Source organism: Acytostelium subglobosum, assembly GCF_000787575.1.
Source record: "Acytostelium subglobosum LB1 DNA, scaffold: scaffold6, whole genome shotgun sequence".
Classification (NCBI taxonomy): Eukaryota; Evosea; class Eumycetozoa; order Acytosteliales; family Acytosteliaceae; genus Acytostelium; species Acytostelium subglobosum.
In genome coordinates, this window is record NW_012236532.1 from 275,194 (window position 1) to 289,286 (window position 14,093).

The 14,093-nt window shown below is 42.2% G+C and overlaps 8 protein-coding genes across 8 annotated transcripts; 6 read left to right on the forward strand and 2 right to left on the reverse strand.

Moving 5' to 3' along the window:
- Nucleotides 1-39: 39 nt before the first annotated feature.
- Nucleotides 40-2,214, reverse strand: SAMD00019534_034280 (hypothetical protein; the record flags this gene model as incomplete). Its single annotated transcript, XM_012904320.1, has 3 exons — nt 40-422; nt 500-677; nt 772-2,214. The coding sequence occupies 3 exons, from the start codon at nt 2,212-2,214 to the stop codon at nt 40-42; spliced, it is 2,004 nt and encodes a 667-aa protein (XP_012759774.1).
- A 789-nt stretch (nt 2,215-3,003) lies between these two features.
- SAMD00019534_034290 (hypothetical protein) lies at nt 3,004-3,654 on the forward strand (the record flags this gene model as incomplete). Its single annotated transcript, XM_012904321.1, has 1 exon — nt 3,004-3,654. One exon carries the CDS (start codon nt 3,004-3,006, stop codon nt 3,652-3,654), a length of 651 nt encoding a protein of 216 aa, XP_012759775.1.
- A 693-nt stretch (nt 3,655-4,347) lies between these two features.
- Nucleotides 4,348-5,717, forward strand: SAMD00019534_034300 (hypothetical protein; the record flags this gene model as incomplete). The annotated part of the gene is made up of 2 exons (XM_012904322.1): nt 4,348-5,624; nt 5,702-5,717. The coding sequence occupies 2 exons, from the start codon at nt 4,348-4,350 to the stop codon at nt 5,715-5,717; spliced, it is 1,293 nt and encodes a 430-aa protein (XP_012759776.1).
- Nucleotides 5,718-5,792: 75 nt separating this feature from the next.
- SAMD00019534_034310 (hypothetical protein) lies at nt 5,793-6,528 on the forward strand (the record flags this gene model as incomplete). Its single annotated transcript, XM_012904323.1, has 3 exons — nt 5,793-5,838; nt 6,036-6,174; nt 6,291-6,528. The coding sequence occupies 3 exons, from the start codon at nt 5,793-5,795 to the stop codon at nt 6,526-6,528; spliced, it is 423 nt and encodes a 140-aa protein (XP_012759777.1).
- A 1,119-nt stretch (nt 6,529-7,647) lies between these two features.
- On the forward strand, nt 7,648-9,043 carry SAMD00019534_034320 (hypothetical protein; the record flags this gene model as incomplete). Its single annotated transcript, XM_012904324.1, has 6 exons — nt 7,648-7,827; nt 7,893-8,249; nt 8,314-8,346; nt 8,427-8,597; nt 8,668-8,742; nt 8,819-9,043. 6 exons carry the CDS (start codon nt 7,648-7,650, stop codon nt 9,041-9,043), a joined length of 1,041 nt encoding a protein of 346 aa, XP_012759778.1.
- Nucleotides 9,044-9,444: 401 nt separating this feature from the next.
- On the reverse strand, nt 9,445-9,906 carry SAMD00019534_034330 (hypothetical protein; the record flags this gene model as incomplete). The annotated part of the gene is made up of 3 exons (XM_012904325.1): nt 9,445-9,542; nt 9,728-9,770; nt 9,853-9,906. The coding sequence occupies 3 exons, from the start codon at nt 9,904-9,906 to the stop codon at nt 9,445-9,447; spliced, it is 195 nt and encodes a 64-aa protein (XP_012759779.1).
- Nucleotides 9,907-10,535: 629 nt separating this feature from the next.
- Nucleotides 10,536-11,645, forward strand: SAMD00019534_034340 (hypothetical protein; the record flags this gene model as incomplete). The annotated part of the gene is made up of 1 exon (XM_012904326.1): nt 10,536-11,645. The coding sequence occupies one exon, from the start codon at nt 10,536-10,538 to the stop codon at nt 11,643-11,645; it is 1,110 nt and encodes a 369-aa protein (XP_012759780.1).
- A 615-nt stretch (nt 11,646-12,260) lies between these two features.
- SAMD00019534_034350 (hypothetical protein) lies at nt 12,261-12,888 on the forward strand (the record flags this gene model as incomplete). Its single annotated transcript, XM_012904327.1, has 2 exons — nt 12,261-12,376; nt 12,579-12,888. The coding sequence occupies 2 exons, from the start codon at nt 12,261-12,263 to the stop codon at nt 12,886-12,888; spliced, it is 426 nt and encodes a 141-aa protein (XP_012759781.1).
- Between the last annotated feature and the right edge of the window lie 1,205 nt (nt 12,889-14,093).

Below are 14,093 nucleotides of genomic sequence, written 5' to 3' on the forward strand. Positions count from 1 at the left end.
GATTGATTGGTTGATTGATTGGTTGGTTTGATTGAGTGTCTACAACTCCATGTCGTACTCTGATCGATGATGTTGTTGTTGATGTTGTTGATTATGTTGTTGTGGCTTGTCGACTACACCTTCGGAGGTGTATTGATCTTCGGGATAATAGGCCGACACCACTGTCCTGAAGTTGTACTTCCTGCCGCCCAGGTTGGCCCAGGCACGCTGTGCCGCATCCAGTTCGACAAACTTTACAAACACACGGACAATGTCCAGTGGGTTGTCCTTTGGTCGCGAGACAAAGATTGACTCGACCTGGCCATACTCCTCGCTCACCTCCATCGTGTCGATCAACAAGTTCTCATAATTGGCATCGTCCTGTATCTCATCCTTATCGCACATATTAAACAGTTGTATAACTCTTGATGGTGTTGTGTTGTCTGCGTAATGATTGGATTGGAAAGGTTTAGAATTGAATGAATGATACTCATCATCATCTTCATCACATGATACATACCATCAGTTTGTACACTGGAACGAACTAATCCAATCACTTGTGGAATTGGTAGATTCAAGTTCAACAAAGTGGAGGTGGCAGACTCGTACTTGCCGCCATACTTGTTGGGTGTGCTTTGGGCGTATGGATTATCTTGTAGCGGTTGTTGTTGTTGCTGTTGTTGTTGCTGAGGAGGTCCCTACATTTGATTGATGATTGGAATGATTCCAAGTGTGTGTTGTTAGTTAGTATGTGGGTACATCCAATCATTTACCTGATCAATCAATACATACTCTTCCTCCGCTTGATATTTGAACTACCAATGCTCTGTCACCAAACATTGCTCCATTGAGTTCGTTACATGCTCTCTCGGTGTTGGCGTGATCCATATACTCGCAGAATGCAAAGCCTTTGGAGACACCATTCTTGTCTTTGACGAGATTGAACGCCCTCAGTCGTCCAATTGATGACATCAATGTCTTGATCTGATCCTCGCTCAATGATGATGGGATACCACCAACAAAGATCTTGTTCTCGCCATCTGGAACGTTGGTGCTGATGATCGAGAGGTTGGCGGCGTGAGGGACGGGCACTGGGGGCGGGGCCAGACCGCCCTCCACCGACGCCTGGTAGTCCTTGGGTCGACGAATCTTGAGAGAGAAGCCATTGAGCGTGATGCCATCCAGCGAGAGGGCGGCCGTGGCGTCCTCACCAAAGCGGAACTCGACAAAGGCAAACAACTTGGGCGACACCTGACAGCTCACGACTGGCGGGCCGCCACCAATCACCACGAGGTTGGCCTCGTGAAGCGCGATGTTCAAGAACTCTGCCAGTTGTGCGTCGGATGTGTTAGGTGGCACGTTTCCAATGTATAGACGACGGCTCTGCTTCTGTGCCAGTGTAAGGGTGCTTGCTGCCGCTGTGGCTGCCGCAGCGGTTGAGTGGCCGGCCACACCTAGGTAGCTTGTCGACTGGTTGACGGGGTGACTGGGTTGGGTGGGTATCTGGTTGGCCACGACATACTCGGGATGCTGCTCCTGCAGTGCCTGGCTGACGTACACCTGGCCAATTGGCACGATTGTCTCGTTGGGATCCGGTTGTCTGTCCCACAGTGATCCCTTTCTCGCCCTTGGCTGCGACTGCTGTTGTAGATGTTGCTGTTGAGGTTGCATATGAGGAGGAGCGAATTGTTGCTGTTGTTGTTGCTGTTGATAGAATTGAGGTTGTTGCATCTGTTGCTGGCCGTACATATTTGGTTGTTGTTGTTGTTGCATAAACTGTGGATTGAATTGCTGTTGTTGCTGAGGCAGCATCTGTTGTTGAGGTGGAGGTACCATCTGTTGTTGTTGTTGTTGTTGATAACCATTATTATTACTATTACTATTACGATGATGAGGTGGTGATCTACTCCTCTTCCTATATCCACCTCTATCTCTATCGCCTCCACCTCCTCTGTCACTCCTGTCACCTCTGTCTCCACGACTGTCTCTATCTCTATCGCCACCACCTCTGCTGTCTCTATCTCTATCACCTCCTCTATCTCCTCTATCACTTCTATCACCACGACTGTCTCTATCGCCTCGATCACCTCTGTCTCTATCACTTCGATCACCTCTATCACCTCTATCTCTATCACTTCTATCGCCTCTGTCACCTCTGTCTCTATCACCTCTATCACCTCTATCTCTTTCTCTATCCCCTCGATCACCTCTATCTCTATAGTCTCTACTACTCATTGTATTGTATTGTAAATGTATCTATATATTATATTATTGTATTAACGTATGTATGTATGTACAAAAGAGGACGTGATGTGCAAACTAATATGTCATCTGACATTGCGATCATCAAGTCGACAAAACACACATTCACACTCAAGTGTCTGTTGACAAAAGTTCGTCAACTCATTGGCTACAACTTTGACCTATTTGACATCTTGACTTAGGGTACTTGACTAGATGACTAGACAAAGTCTACATCTACTTATACCATTAATTCATACCAAAGGACGGGACCAATCCCTTCTCAATGGTCAAAGAAATTGACAACAACTTGAGACCATATCCATCTATCAATCAATCAATCAATCAATCAATGCATCCCTACCTTGACTTTGGATATTAACAATGAATATCCGGTAATTGATTCATTCATTGTGTAAATGACGATTCGGCGCAATTATATATCTATCTTGTGAACTTGGGGGTGAAGTTGTGTCTTTGTAAGGAATGCCCAACATTCTCACAATCGAAGAAAATAAGAAGAAGTGGATGTTTGTTTGTGTGTTGTTGTTTGGTTTTGTTGAGCAACAAGAGGAGGACACTCAATCCACTCCATTCATTGTGTTTCTCACACTTATTCACATCACATCACATAACATAACATATAAATAAACAAGACTTGATACATATACTGAGTCAGTTTTATATAATATAATATAATATAGATAATTAAATATTTATTAGTAATAACAAATAATTAGTATTATAATAGAGACAGAGACAGACAGACACAGAAATAACACAATGCATTTATTTAGAAGATCAAACAGCAACAATAACAACACCTATAACAACAATAGTATTAGTGATGAAGAGGATGACTTTGTACTAGTCGATGAAACTGTTGTAGCACCAACACCAACAAACAACAATAACAACAACAACATATTGCCAATTTATCAAATTAAACAGAGTCAATTGAACTTGGACGATGTTGGACAACTTCCATCATACTCACCAGTTGCTCAACACGTTTCACTGGTACCATCAGTCACTCCACTGGAGAACAACAACATCACAATCAACAACAACAATAATCAAGATATTGAGGTAGTTCCACAAATTGAGAATGTTGTACAACAACAACCAATCAGATCGATAATTGATGACGCAGTTGTCGATCAGCAGCCTCAATCACTTTACAACAGCAGCGTGGAAAGAATCGTTGTAAAGACTCAATCGCGTTCCAGCACTCAATACACCTCATCCAACTCTGTAAACATCAAGCCATACTTTACTCGCACGACCAACACACAGGCTCCAGCCTACATCACCAACTCCCCTGTACAGATCAAACTCTCCACGCCATCCTACGTCTCGACCAGCACCCAACTCACCGGCCCCTCCTACTTGTCGACCAACAAGACCAGCGTTACCTACTGTGAGCGATACTAATTTAATTAATTAATCACTCTCATTGTTGATATGATGGATCAGACAATATGTTGTGTGTTTATGGCTGATGCCACATACATAACCAACATCCTCCTCCATCCACGTCAACACGATGTATTCCTACCTATCAATTCTCAAGAAAGAATAAATTAGGCGTTTATTATCTCTTTTGTTGTTAAAATATATGTATATTGTTATCATTCATTATTCTTTGTGCCATTGAATTTAGGATTAATTCCTCAAAGGGCTTACTGTGACTGGGTATCCATTGGTGATTACTAAAATAATTGACCAAGAGTAATCACCAAACTATACTCTGTAGATTGCAATTATACTGTGACTTATGAACCTGGTTCCAAAGTATACTTGGTCGATTACTTTCGTAAATACTTTGCCAATTGTCCACTTGGACAATAACCATAGTATAATTTGTCTATTAACTTGGCGATATAATTATTCATTAAAGTTCAAACCCATCATACCCTTACACCAAAACCAGAATGTCTGAAAAAATAACGTCGACTTGAGAAAAAGTCGATAACATTGTCAATCTGAGATTGCCACATCATACACTTTGGAAACAAGAAAGATTGTCCTTTGCTAAAGATGAGTTGTTTGTTTATAAATAGTAATGTGCACACACTTTGTAATAACATATAACATATAATACATACATATACATATAATAATACAATGATTAATAACAATAATAACGTCGATATTTATGCTCAGAAGAATCAGTACATGTTTCCACATGACTTGACGATCGAGGATTGCAGGGAGGCTACAAAGAATGTGCCAGGATTCAGAGAGACGAATAAGAATGGATTGATCTGTTTCAACTATGACTTTGCGACTAGACAGTCATTCCCAGATCCATTGTCAGCACCAGATCACAAGACTAGCTATTTATTAAAGGTCAGAAGAGAGTGTCGTGGAATCATCTTTGACAAGGAGTCTGGACAGGTGGTCTGCAGGAAGTTCCACAAGTTCTTCAACATCAACGAGCTGGAGGAGACCAGCCAGGACAAGATCGTGTTGGCCGGCGCCAAGTACTGCATCATGGAGAAGCTCGACGGCAGTCTGATCGCCCCCATCTACTTGAACCAGGTCATCTCGTGGGGATCAAAGGCCGGCCACACTGAGCTGTCCGAGAAGGTGGACAAGTTCATCGAGAAGAAGCAGGCCGAGATCAAGTACAACGATATGGCCAGATATTGGTTGGAGCGTGGATGCACGCCAATGTTTGAGTGGTGCTCAGAGTCGCAGCGCATCGTCCTGTACTACCCAGTGGATACACTCAGCTTGACCGCCGTCAGATCGATCAGAACCGGCGACTACATCCTCTATGACGAGATGGTCAAGGTGGCCGCTCAGTTCAACGTGCCAGTGGCCAAGTGCGTCGACCAGGCCGCCCTGTGCAGCGAGAGCAAGACTGCCGAGGAGCTGTTGGTCAAGGTGCAGGAGATGAAGGATATCGAGGGATACATTTTGCGATTCGACGATGGTCGCGTGTACAAGATGAAGTGTACCTGGTACTTCAATCTCAGCAAGTCTGCCCCAATCAATCTCACGCACGAGAAGGACATCTGGATGATGATTCTCGATAACAAGCTGGACGACACAGTCAGCGGGCTGTGCGCCATGGGTCCGTTGCCAGTGCGCTACGTCAAGATCCAGAAGTTTGCCCGTGAGCTGTTCGAGACGATCGAGGAGCTGACGCACAATGTAATCAACGAGCTATACACTATCAAGCAGGCCAAGAGGACGAGGAAGATCATCCATGCCGATAGCCAGATAGAGCCACACTTCAAGAAGCTGTTGTTTGAGTTCTTTGATGAGATTGATGTCGAGGAGGACCGTTCCATCTATCTCTCTCGTGTGTCCAAGTTCATCATCTATCATCTCAAGTCTCAATGTGGTACCGCCTCCAAGTTAAACCATGCCAGGGAAATGGTTGGAGGATTGAAGTATGTCGAGTAATAATAATAATAATATATAATAAATATAACATATAATACCTTGTAAACAATACATTAATGATTAGAGGTAAAGACGAATGATTGTATTAATGATCCGGAAGTTCATCAAAAGTTCCAAAAATATTGATTTTAAATCTTTTTTTAATTGTGAAGCGAATGAGTGGATGTGTGCGAGGATACCCTCTCGCCATGCACGACCAAGGTATCGACTGACTTGAAGACAACACTACTTACATCCGTCCATCCATCCATCCATCCACCCATCCCACCACAGACTATAACAATGGGTATGTCATCATCTTGAGAGAACAGGTCAATCATCAATCGATCAATCAATCCGATCACGAAGGTCATCTAACATGTCAATCAATCATCAATCAATCCAATGATGAAACACAGCTGAAAAGATCAAGGCTTACGAACTCAGAAAGCAGAAGAAGGGAGAGTTGCTCAACCAGCTCCAGACCCTCAAGACCGAGCTTGCCACTCTCAGAGTCGGTCAGGTCAAGGCTGCTGCCCCAAGCAAGCTTGCCAAGATGTATGTGACACAGACAAGCGACAGATGATGATACAGGCATCGCGATTGATGACAGATAGTAGATATGATATCTAACATAGTACTTATCACGATCGATATGCGATATAATAATATAGTAAGGTTGTCCGCAAGTCAATCGCCCGTGTCTTGACTGTGTTCAACACCCAGAGAAAGAACCAGCTGCGTGCCTACTACAAGGACACCCCAAGAAACAGACTGCCAACTGATCTCCGCAAGAAGAGAACCAGAGCCATCAGAAGACGTTTGACCTCTGCTCAGCAGACCGCCAAGCCAGTCAAGGTGTTGAAGCAGTTGCAGCACTTCAGAACCCGCACTTTTGCCGTCAAGGCTTAAATTGAGCGAGCGAGCAAGCAATGAGCGAACGCGCGATAGATAGATCACTTGGTTGTTGTTGTTGTAACATGTATGATTTTGCAATTGCGAACGAACAGGCAGGCATTATCCCAATCCATTCCAGCAGCAACAGTTAGCGAACGAATCAGCGAGCGAACGAATCAGCGAGCGAGTCAGCTTAGACCCCCCAAAGCGAATGTCCATAATTAAACAGCCCATTAACATTGTCTGATGGAAACAAAAACATTATATTGGTGTCTCTCTCTGGACTATCCAATCATCCAATCAATCAATCATTCGACCATCTCGCTAGCGAGTTGACCAGCCACAACAGGCTCACCTTACCTCAACCAACATCTCACAGTCACTTCGTCTGGATCACCAATCCATTCTCCATCGATCATTGATTGAATCAGTCGATATTACCATGATGATGGTGTGACAAGGACCTTTTCCGGCTCAACCTGACACCAATTCATTCATTCTTTCATGTCCTTTAGTCATCCAAGGGACTACAACAACTCACTCACTCCCTCACTCACACAACCATAGCCTCACTCTCTCAACCAACCTACCTACCAGCTTCAATGACATTGTCATTCAAGTAAGCATCGGTAAGTGTATTTGAGTGAATGTGGTGGTGGTCTGGATTTGCATTACTTCTTTTGGTAATGTGGTGGTAGCTGCATTTAGTTTGAGGGTCACAAGTGGCATAGGTGTGGTCGGTCCAACATATTTTTTAATGCAATTACATTGAAGTTACCTTCTAAGGTCAAAACAGATAGGTGGTGTTCATTATCATTCATTCAAAGTCCGACGACTGTCGCCTATCGGACAGCTTGGGTTGGTCCTCTCTAGTCCTATCTGGTCCTGTGAGACAGATACCAAATGAGGTGGGGTAGGCTACCTGCCTATGTACATCCAACCATCCATCGCATCGCAAAGTAAACTTGGATAAATTTTAAAACAAAAGACAATTGAAGACCTCAATTCCAATCCAAATACATCCATTCAATCATTGCAACATACATCTAAAATTAATACAGATAAGATTATAACAAATATCATTCATATACAACAATATAAACATTATTAATATTCAATCAATCAATCAAAGTTATGACAACTATAATTCCAAATATTCGCCAGGAGCACTTCACTGGAGGATCAAAGTGCAAAGGATCATCAGAGTTTGTTAAACTGTTAAACATGCGTCTTAAGGATACACCACTTCTTAAACAGACCTCCAAGCCACTCTTATGGGTGGATATCGATGACTCTGTTCTCAAGGCATTTGAAGTAAGTTTGGAATGAATCCATCATTTTATTGATCATTTACTAATGTCTCTAATAAATTAATTTAGGTAATATGCTCCCAGAAAGTACTATCCATTCCGGTATTCTCAACTTTGGAGAATAAGTGGGTATCAATGCTAGATGTCAAGGACTTATGTGCCCACATAGTATCATTGTTTGATCCAAAGAATCAAATGAGAACCCCTGTACCAGACGGTTATACAGTACGCAATCTACTTACATCCAATGAGCCTGGTGAAGATCTGATCAGAAACTGTCCAATTGTAACACAAGATTGTACAGTACTTGAACTACTAAATATCTTCAACAAGAAGATACATCGTATCTGTGTATCAAATGGACCGAGTCCAATGGATATCAAGATCATATCAGAGATGTCCCTAATCAAATGGATCGATCAGAATGTTTGTATCCCATCCCTTATCCAATCAATATCCATCAAACTAACCCATGAATAATAATATCCAGAGGGAGAAGATGGGTCCAATATTCGAGAAGACAGTAAGTAATGTACATATTCAAATACTTTCTTTCCAATCTAACATCAATCATTATGTCTATCAATTATAAATATAATATAGCTAGAGGAGTACAAGTTGTATGATCCAGAAAAGAAGATTATATCAATACCAAACATTAAGTTGGCAATAGATGCTTTCAGAAAGTTGAAGGATAACAATATCTATGGAATGCCAATCGTTAGTGAGACTGATGACGAGCTTGTTGATAGTATCTCAGTAATTGACATAAGAGTATGTAATCCATCTCCATCAATCACTCATTCTTGGACTCATTCACTCATACCGTTAATCGAATAATCAGAATGCCAGGTTAGACCTTGCTAGACTTAAGCAACCTCTGTCCGAATACTTTAATCCATCAACGGGCAAGGGAACTGTATGTTATACATATATTCAATCATATCTTTTATTCATTGTAATACTAACTGTGTCAATTAATTAAATATTAATAGTCTATTCAGAGGACACCAATCATTTGTACTCCACATACAAGGATCAGAGAGGCCATTGGAAAGATAGCATCGACCAAGGTTCATAGGATATTTATCATTGAAGGTTTGGTGGATGGCCGTATGAACAACAAGCCACTCTCTGTTGTCTCGGTGTCTGACATTGTCAGAGTGATACTAACACGTGCCAACGAGGAGATGGGCGTTGTTGGTGTTGGCAGTCAGTAAGTACTTACTGGCTAACTGACCAGACCAGACTAGTCCAGTCCTGACCAGACTAGACCACCATCCATCAATCATGGAACTATCAACATCACCTGAAGCATTCAACTATAACAAACATCCAAAAACATCAATGTCATCAACTTCCAACATCATCAACATCATCCAACATCAACAACATAAACTAGTTGTAGTGCTCCTGGTCGACAACCGAACTTGGTCCAACCCATTCCCAAAGGGATAAATAAACACCTGTATACATGATCAATCATCTTCCTCCTCCTCTTCCATGTCCACCAATCGTGTTCCACATGTGCCAATGTACGTGAGAGCCAAGGTCATACAGCCTGTTGTTGTTTGATTTAGTCGAGAGAGTTTATATTATCGCTTTGAGGGGTTTATTGCGCCTAGTATTGCAGGGCTGGCTGTTGAGTCAGCAACTGGTTGAATCTCTTCTTCAGCATAATACGCTCTCTTGAGTATTTGTCATCAACAGAGAAACGAGCTAAATAATTATAATGATTGATTGATTGATTGATTGATTGATTGATTGAAGTATGTTAGTTGTCTCTCTCTTTTGCCAATGAGGCATAGTCCGATTCGTCTCGACTCGCCATTATAATATTCCAAGTCGCTCGATATAAAGTCAGATCGTCTAACTATCTATCTATCTATCTCTAATATACATACCTGGATGAGCAGAGTATGCGAATTGGCTCTTTGGTCCGCGTTTCTATAATGATAATGATGATGTTAGAAGATGACAATGAGGCCAAAGGATTGATTGACTGTTTGATTGAACGAATGATATGTACCTTCAAAGTATACTTTCTCTGACCATCCTCACCAATATAGTACATCAAATGCATCTTGTTATATGTTCTTTGTTTGTATTATAAATATTGACTCTCGTCCCAAGTTTAGCTAAATGAGTATTTCTATCAAACACTCATACTAAAACGAAACAAAGTCAGTCGCTCGTCAATCATCCTCCACACAAAATTGTTTAATTTATTTGATTTTTTTTTCATTCACACACAAGTCCTTTCAGGTCCAATCAATCAAACAATCAATCATACATAAGTAGATTCACTATTATTTCTGTATTGACAATGTGATGTTTATACCAATTATTGATAAGTGATGTCGGAGTTGTGATTGATTGAAACATAATATATATATCACATAATAATCAGACATGGAGATACATAAACAATCACAATCACTATCACAACAGACGGCCACGACCAAAGTATTTAAAGCACTCATACAATCATTGTATATTAGAGGAACTATATTCTCATTTGTAAAAGAAATACATAGGAGAATAAAGGCAGCCAACTTGGTCGATTGGAAGGAGTTGTTGATAAATCCAAGAGCATTGATATATCATGGACATTTGAAACTGTTGAAGAATCTGTTCCAGAATGTTTGGACCACGCCACAACATTGGCTATGTGCCACACCCTTGGCAGAGGTGGCAGTGGAGTTCAATCATATGGATATACTCAAGTACCTCGATAAACATGTACACAATGACAAACTATTCAATGGACATGAGTTCATAACGGCCGCCAAACTTGGACGTGTGGAAGCGATCAAGTATATCCTGAAACATCGTGTCGTTGAGTGGCGCTTCCTCGTAGCATCCCTTGAACGCGCAGTTGCTGGCGGGCATGTAGAGATTGCCAAGATGGTCAACGATCAAATGTTGCTCCTTGAGATAAAGCATAACAAGTCCAAGAAAAGGAGACTAAAGTTGTTCAAGGAAACCGTGTACCCAATGCGACATCACAGCTACTTGGATGTAGCCGCTGAATCTGGTAGTCTGGAGATGGTACAGTGGGTACATAATAGCATGCCCGAGGTAACATGCTCCGAGAGACTGTTTGATCTAGCCGCTGGCATGGGTTGCATGGACATCCTGCAGTTCCTCCATCAAAATAGAACGGAGGGCGGATCGCAAACGGCCTGGGACCTGGCAGCCATGGGTGGACATTTGGATGTGCTCAAGTTCTTGCATGAACACAGAACGGAACCATTCCATCTGGGAACTATGGCATCAGCTGCACGCAATGGTCGAATGGACATTATACAATGGTTACACGACAATGGAAGACCGACAAACCAGCAGGCCGTTGACTATGCTGCGGCCGGTGGTCATCTGGACATTGTGAAATGGCTGTTGAACAATCGCACAGAGGGCTGTTCAAAGATGGCCATGGACAACGCGGCAAAGAATGGACATCTCCACGTTGTGACGTACCTTCACACACACAATACTAGAGGCTGCTCAATCTATGCGATGAACTATGCGGCGGCATTTGGTCGCCTGGAAATCGTCCAATTCCTACATAACCACAGGACTGAAGGATGTGATTACAACGCATTGCAATTGGCATCTTGCAATGGACATCTAAACACAATCAAGTTCCTAATTGAAAACAGACCGCAAGATGTCTATTCAAACATCACCGACTCCATCAAATATGCCAAAAAGACGGACAATCCACACATCGTAGAATACTTGTCATCATTACCAATGTATTACGACAAGGTCAAGTTCTCCATTCCTCCTTCAAGTTATTCCCTTTCGGACTTTAATTAATTAATGTATAATAACATTCATTCAATCTTCAATCATTGTCTGGAATCATTCCATTCACTCATTGGTCAATCAATCAGAACTTCGTCTTCAATCACTCTCATCATTGATTATGTGAAGAGTGATGGTGACCCACCTCATTTGACTTGGGTTTGTTTGGTGGATGATAATTTTTTGTTTTTGATGAACTCATCCATCCCTGAGGATATTATTGTTTTAAATTGATTTAATTAAAATGTGGGTGTGTTTTTGATGTGATTAATGTTTTTTTGGAATGAATGAATGAAGGAATGAATGCGTGATATCTTGCAGCCATCACCCTTTTGACAAGAACAACAACACTTTGGCTGAGCTCTTCACCTTCCCATCCATCCATACTCACCCACCAGCCATTTGAAAGACCAAACCAAAGTTAGTTATTCATTCACTTTCCAACAATCAATCAAACATTCAGTCATACAGGCACATCAGTAGCGCAGACAGACAGTCAGACTCGAAAGATATACCCTCTATATTGTATATTATTTACTATTTATAAACCAAAGCATATATACAGCATACTCTCTCTCTTGTACAACTAGATAACCCACAACAAACAAACATATACAGCATTCAAAGATGAGCAACTACGACGAAGAGAACATCGAGGAGAAGACCACCGGAGGAAAGTCCGATGCTGAGTACAAGGCTGACATCCAAGCTAGACAGACTGAGATCTCAAAGCTCATGAACCAGTATGTGTCATCTTTGACATCAACAATGATTGAATGAATGTTAGAATGAATGATTGAATGATTGAATGAAGCCAAGAGGTTGCTACATTGATGGTTACTTCCCTCAATCATCATCAGTTCAAACATCTTGTAACAACACAATCAATCAATGAATGAACAATCACTAACCTTAGCATAACACAACAATTCAATAATAATATAGAGGAAAGCCAACTGATGCTTTGCCAATTGCCTTGCAAGACCCACCCATCCACACAAAGACCCAGGCCATCAAGGACCAGAACGCCACAGCTGTCATTGGTGTTTTGTCTGCCATCAAGGAGAAGGATGTTGATGGATGTGTCAACCAGCTGGACGACGATCAGTTGGATATTTTGATGAAGTACATCTACCGTGGTCTTGCCACCGGTGACAACAACTCTGCCATCTTCTTCAAGTGGTACGAGGCCACCCTGAAGAAGTCTGGAATGGGCTGTGTTGTCCGTGCCATCTCTGAGAGAAAGACCGTCTAAATTAGTCTTCAGTTCAGACTATCTCAATACAACACCTCATCCTCTCCTCTTCTACTCCTTTTATCAATAACATAACATAACCTACGTCCTTACCCTATACCCCCTATACCCTCTATTCCCTCTAGAGTATGCTCTATACTCTATACTCTATTCCTAATCAAACACTTGCACAACACCAATCATCATCATCATCATCATTGCACGGCAAACACATATGATATGTTGCCGGCACCCTCCGCCGATCGATCAATCTTGTATCTTGTAAGTCTTACAACAACAACAACTAACTAGTTTATCAATGCACACGCGACACATTAATGTGACAAAGCAACTTCGATGACGCGCCTTAAAAGACTGTGTGTGGCTTGTACCCAACCAACATGTAACCAAACGAACGTTCGTTTCGTTGATCTTTCAATCATTGAATGACCTTGAAGTGGTAGTTGTAGTCGGTTCTTGGGGTAGGTTGGTGACGCGCACGCGCAGTCAGTGTCACAACAACAGCAGTCACAGTTGGAGTAAGTATCCAAAGAAAGAAAGATGGGTGGTGTGATGGGTGCTCGAGTGATGAGTGATGTTATCAAGGACCTATCTATCACCTGGACAAGGCAAAGTCAACTACATTGTCACACATTCACCAACAACATTACCTAATCAGTACATACTGATCAACAAAATGCGCCCATCAATGTTTACTCCTCAGATCTTTCACTAAAGTGACGCAATTGTCGTTGGCCCCTGCCATCATATGATACGGCCGTTTCTATCAATACTTCCAGCAATGGTTCTGATGGCTAGTTTGTTGGGCGTCAGTTTGGATTCTTCCTGGACCAAGTGCCGCACTCACCCACAGCCATCGCATTGGATTGGTGCCTCGTCAGTGAGACAATCAACCGCGGTGAGTGACAGAGGGGAGGAATCAAGCAAAGTGGAGACTGTCACCTGCCTGGTCAGGTGCTCAGGTCCAACACGCGAAAAATAAATCAGTTGGGCTAGGGCCTCGATCAGGGCACTTGTCGGGGGCTGCGTTTTGTGTTCTTTCCAGAGTGCGATGTGTGTGCAAAAAGTGATTTTGAGTTTGTTGACAAGTGCTCTCGTGTGCCTCGAGGTGACTGATCAAATCTCGCACCAATGGGGAGAATGTCCTTGTCGATTGATCTTTGCAGTAGTTGAACTTTTTTCCTTTTAAGGCTATGATTCGTGGA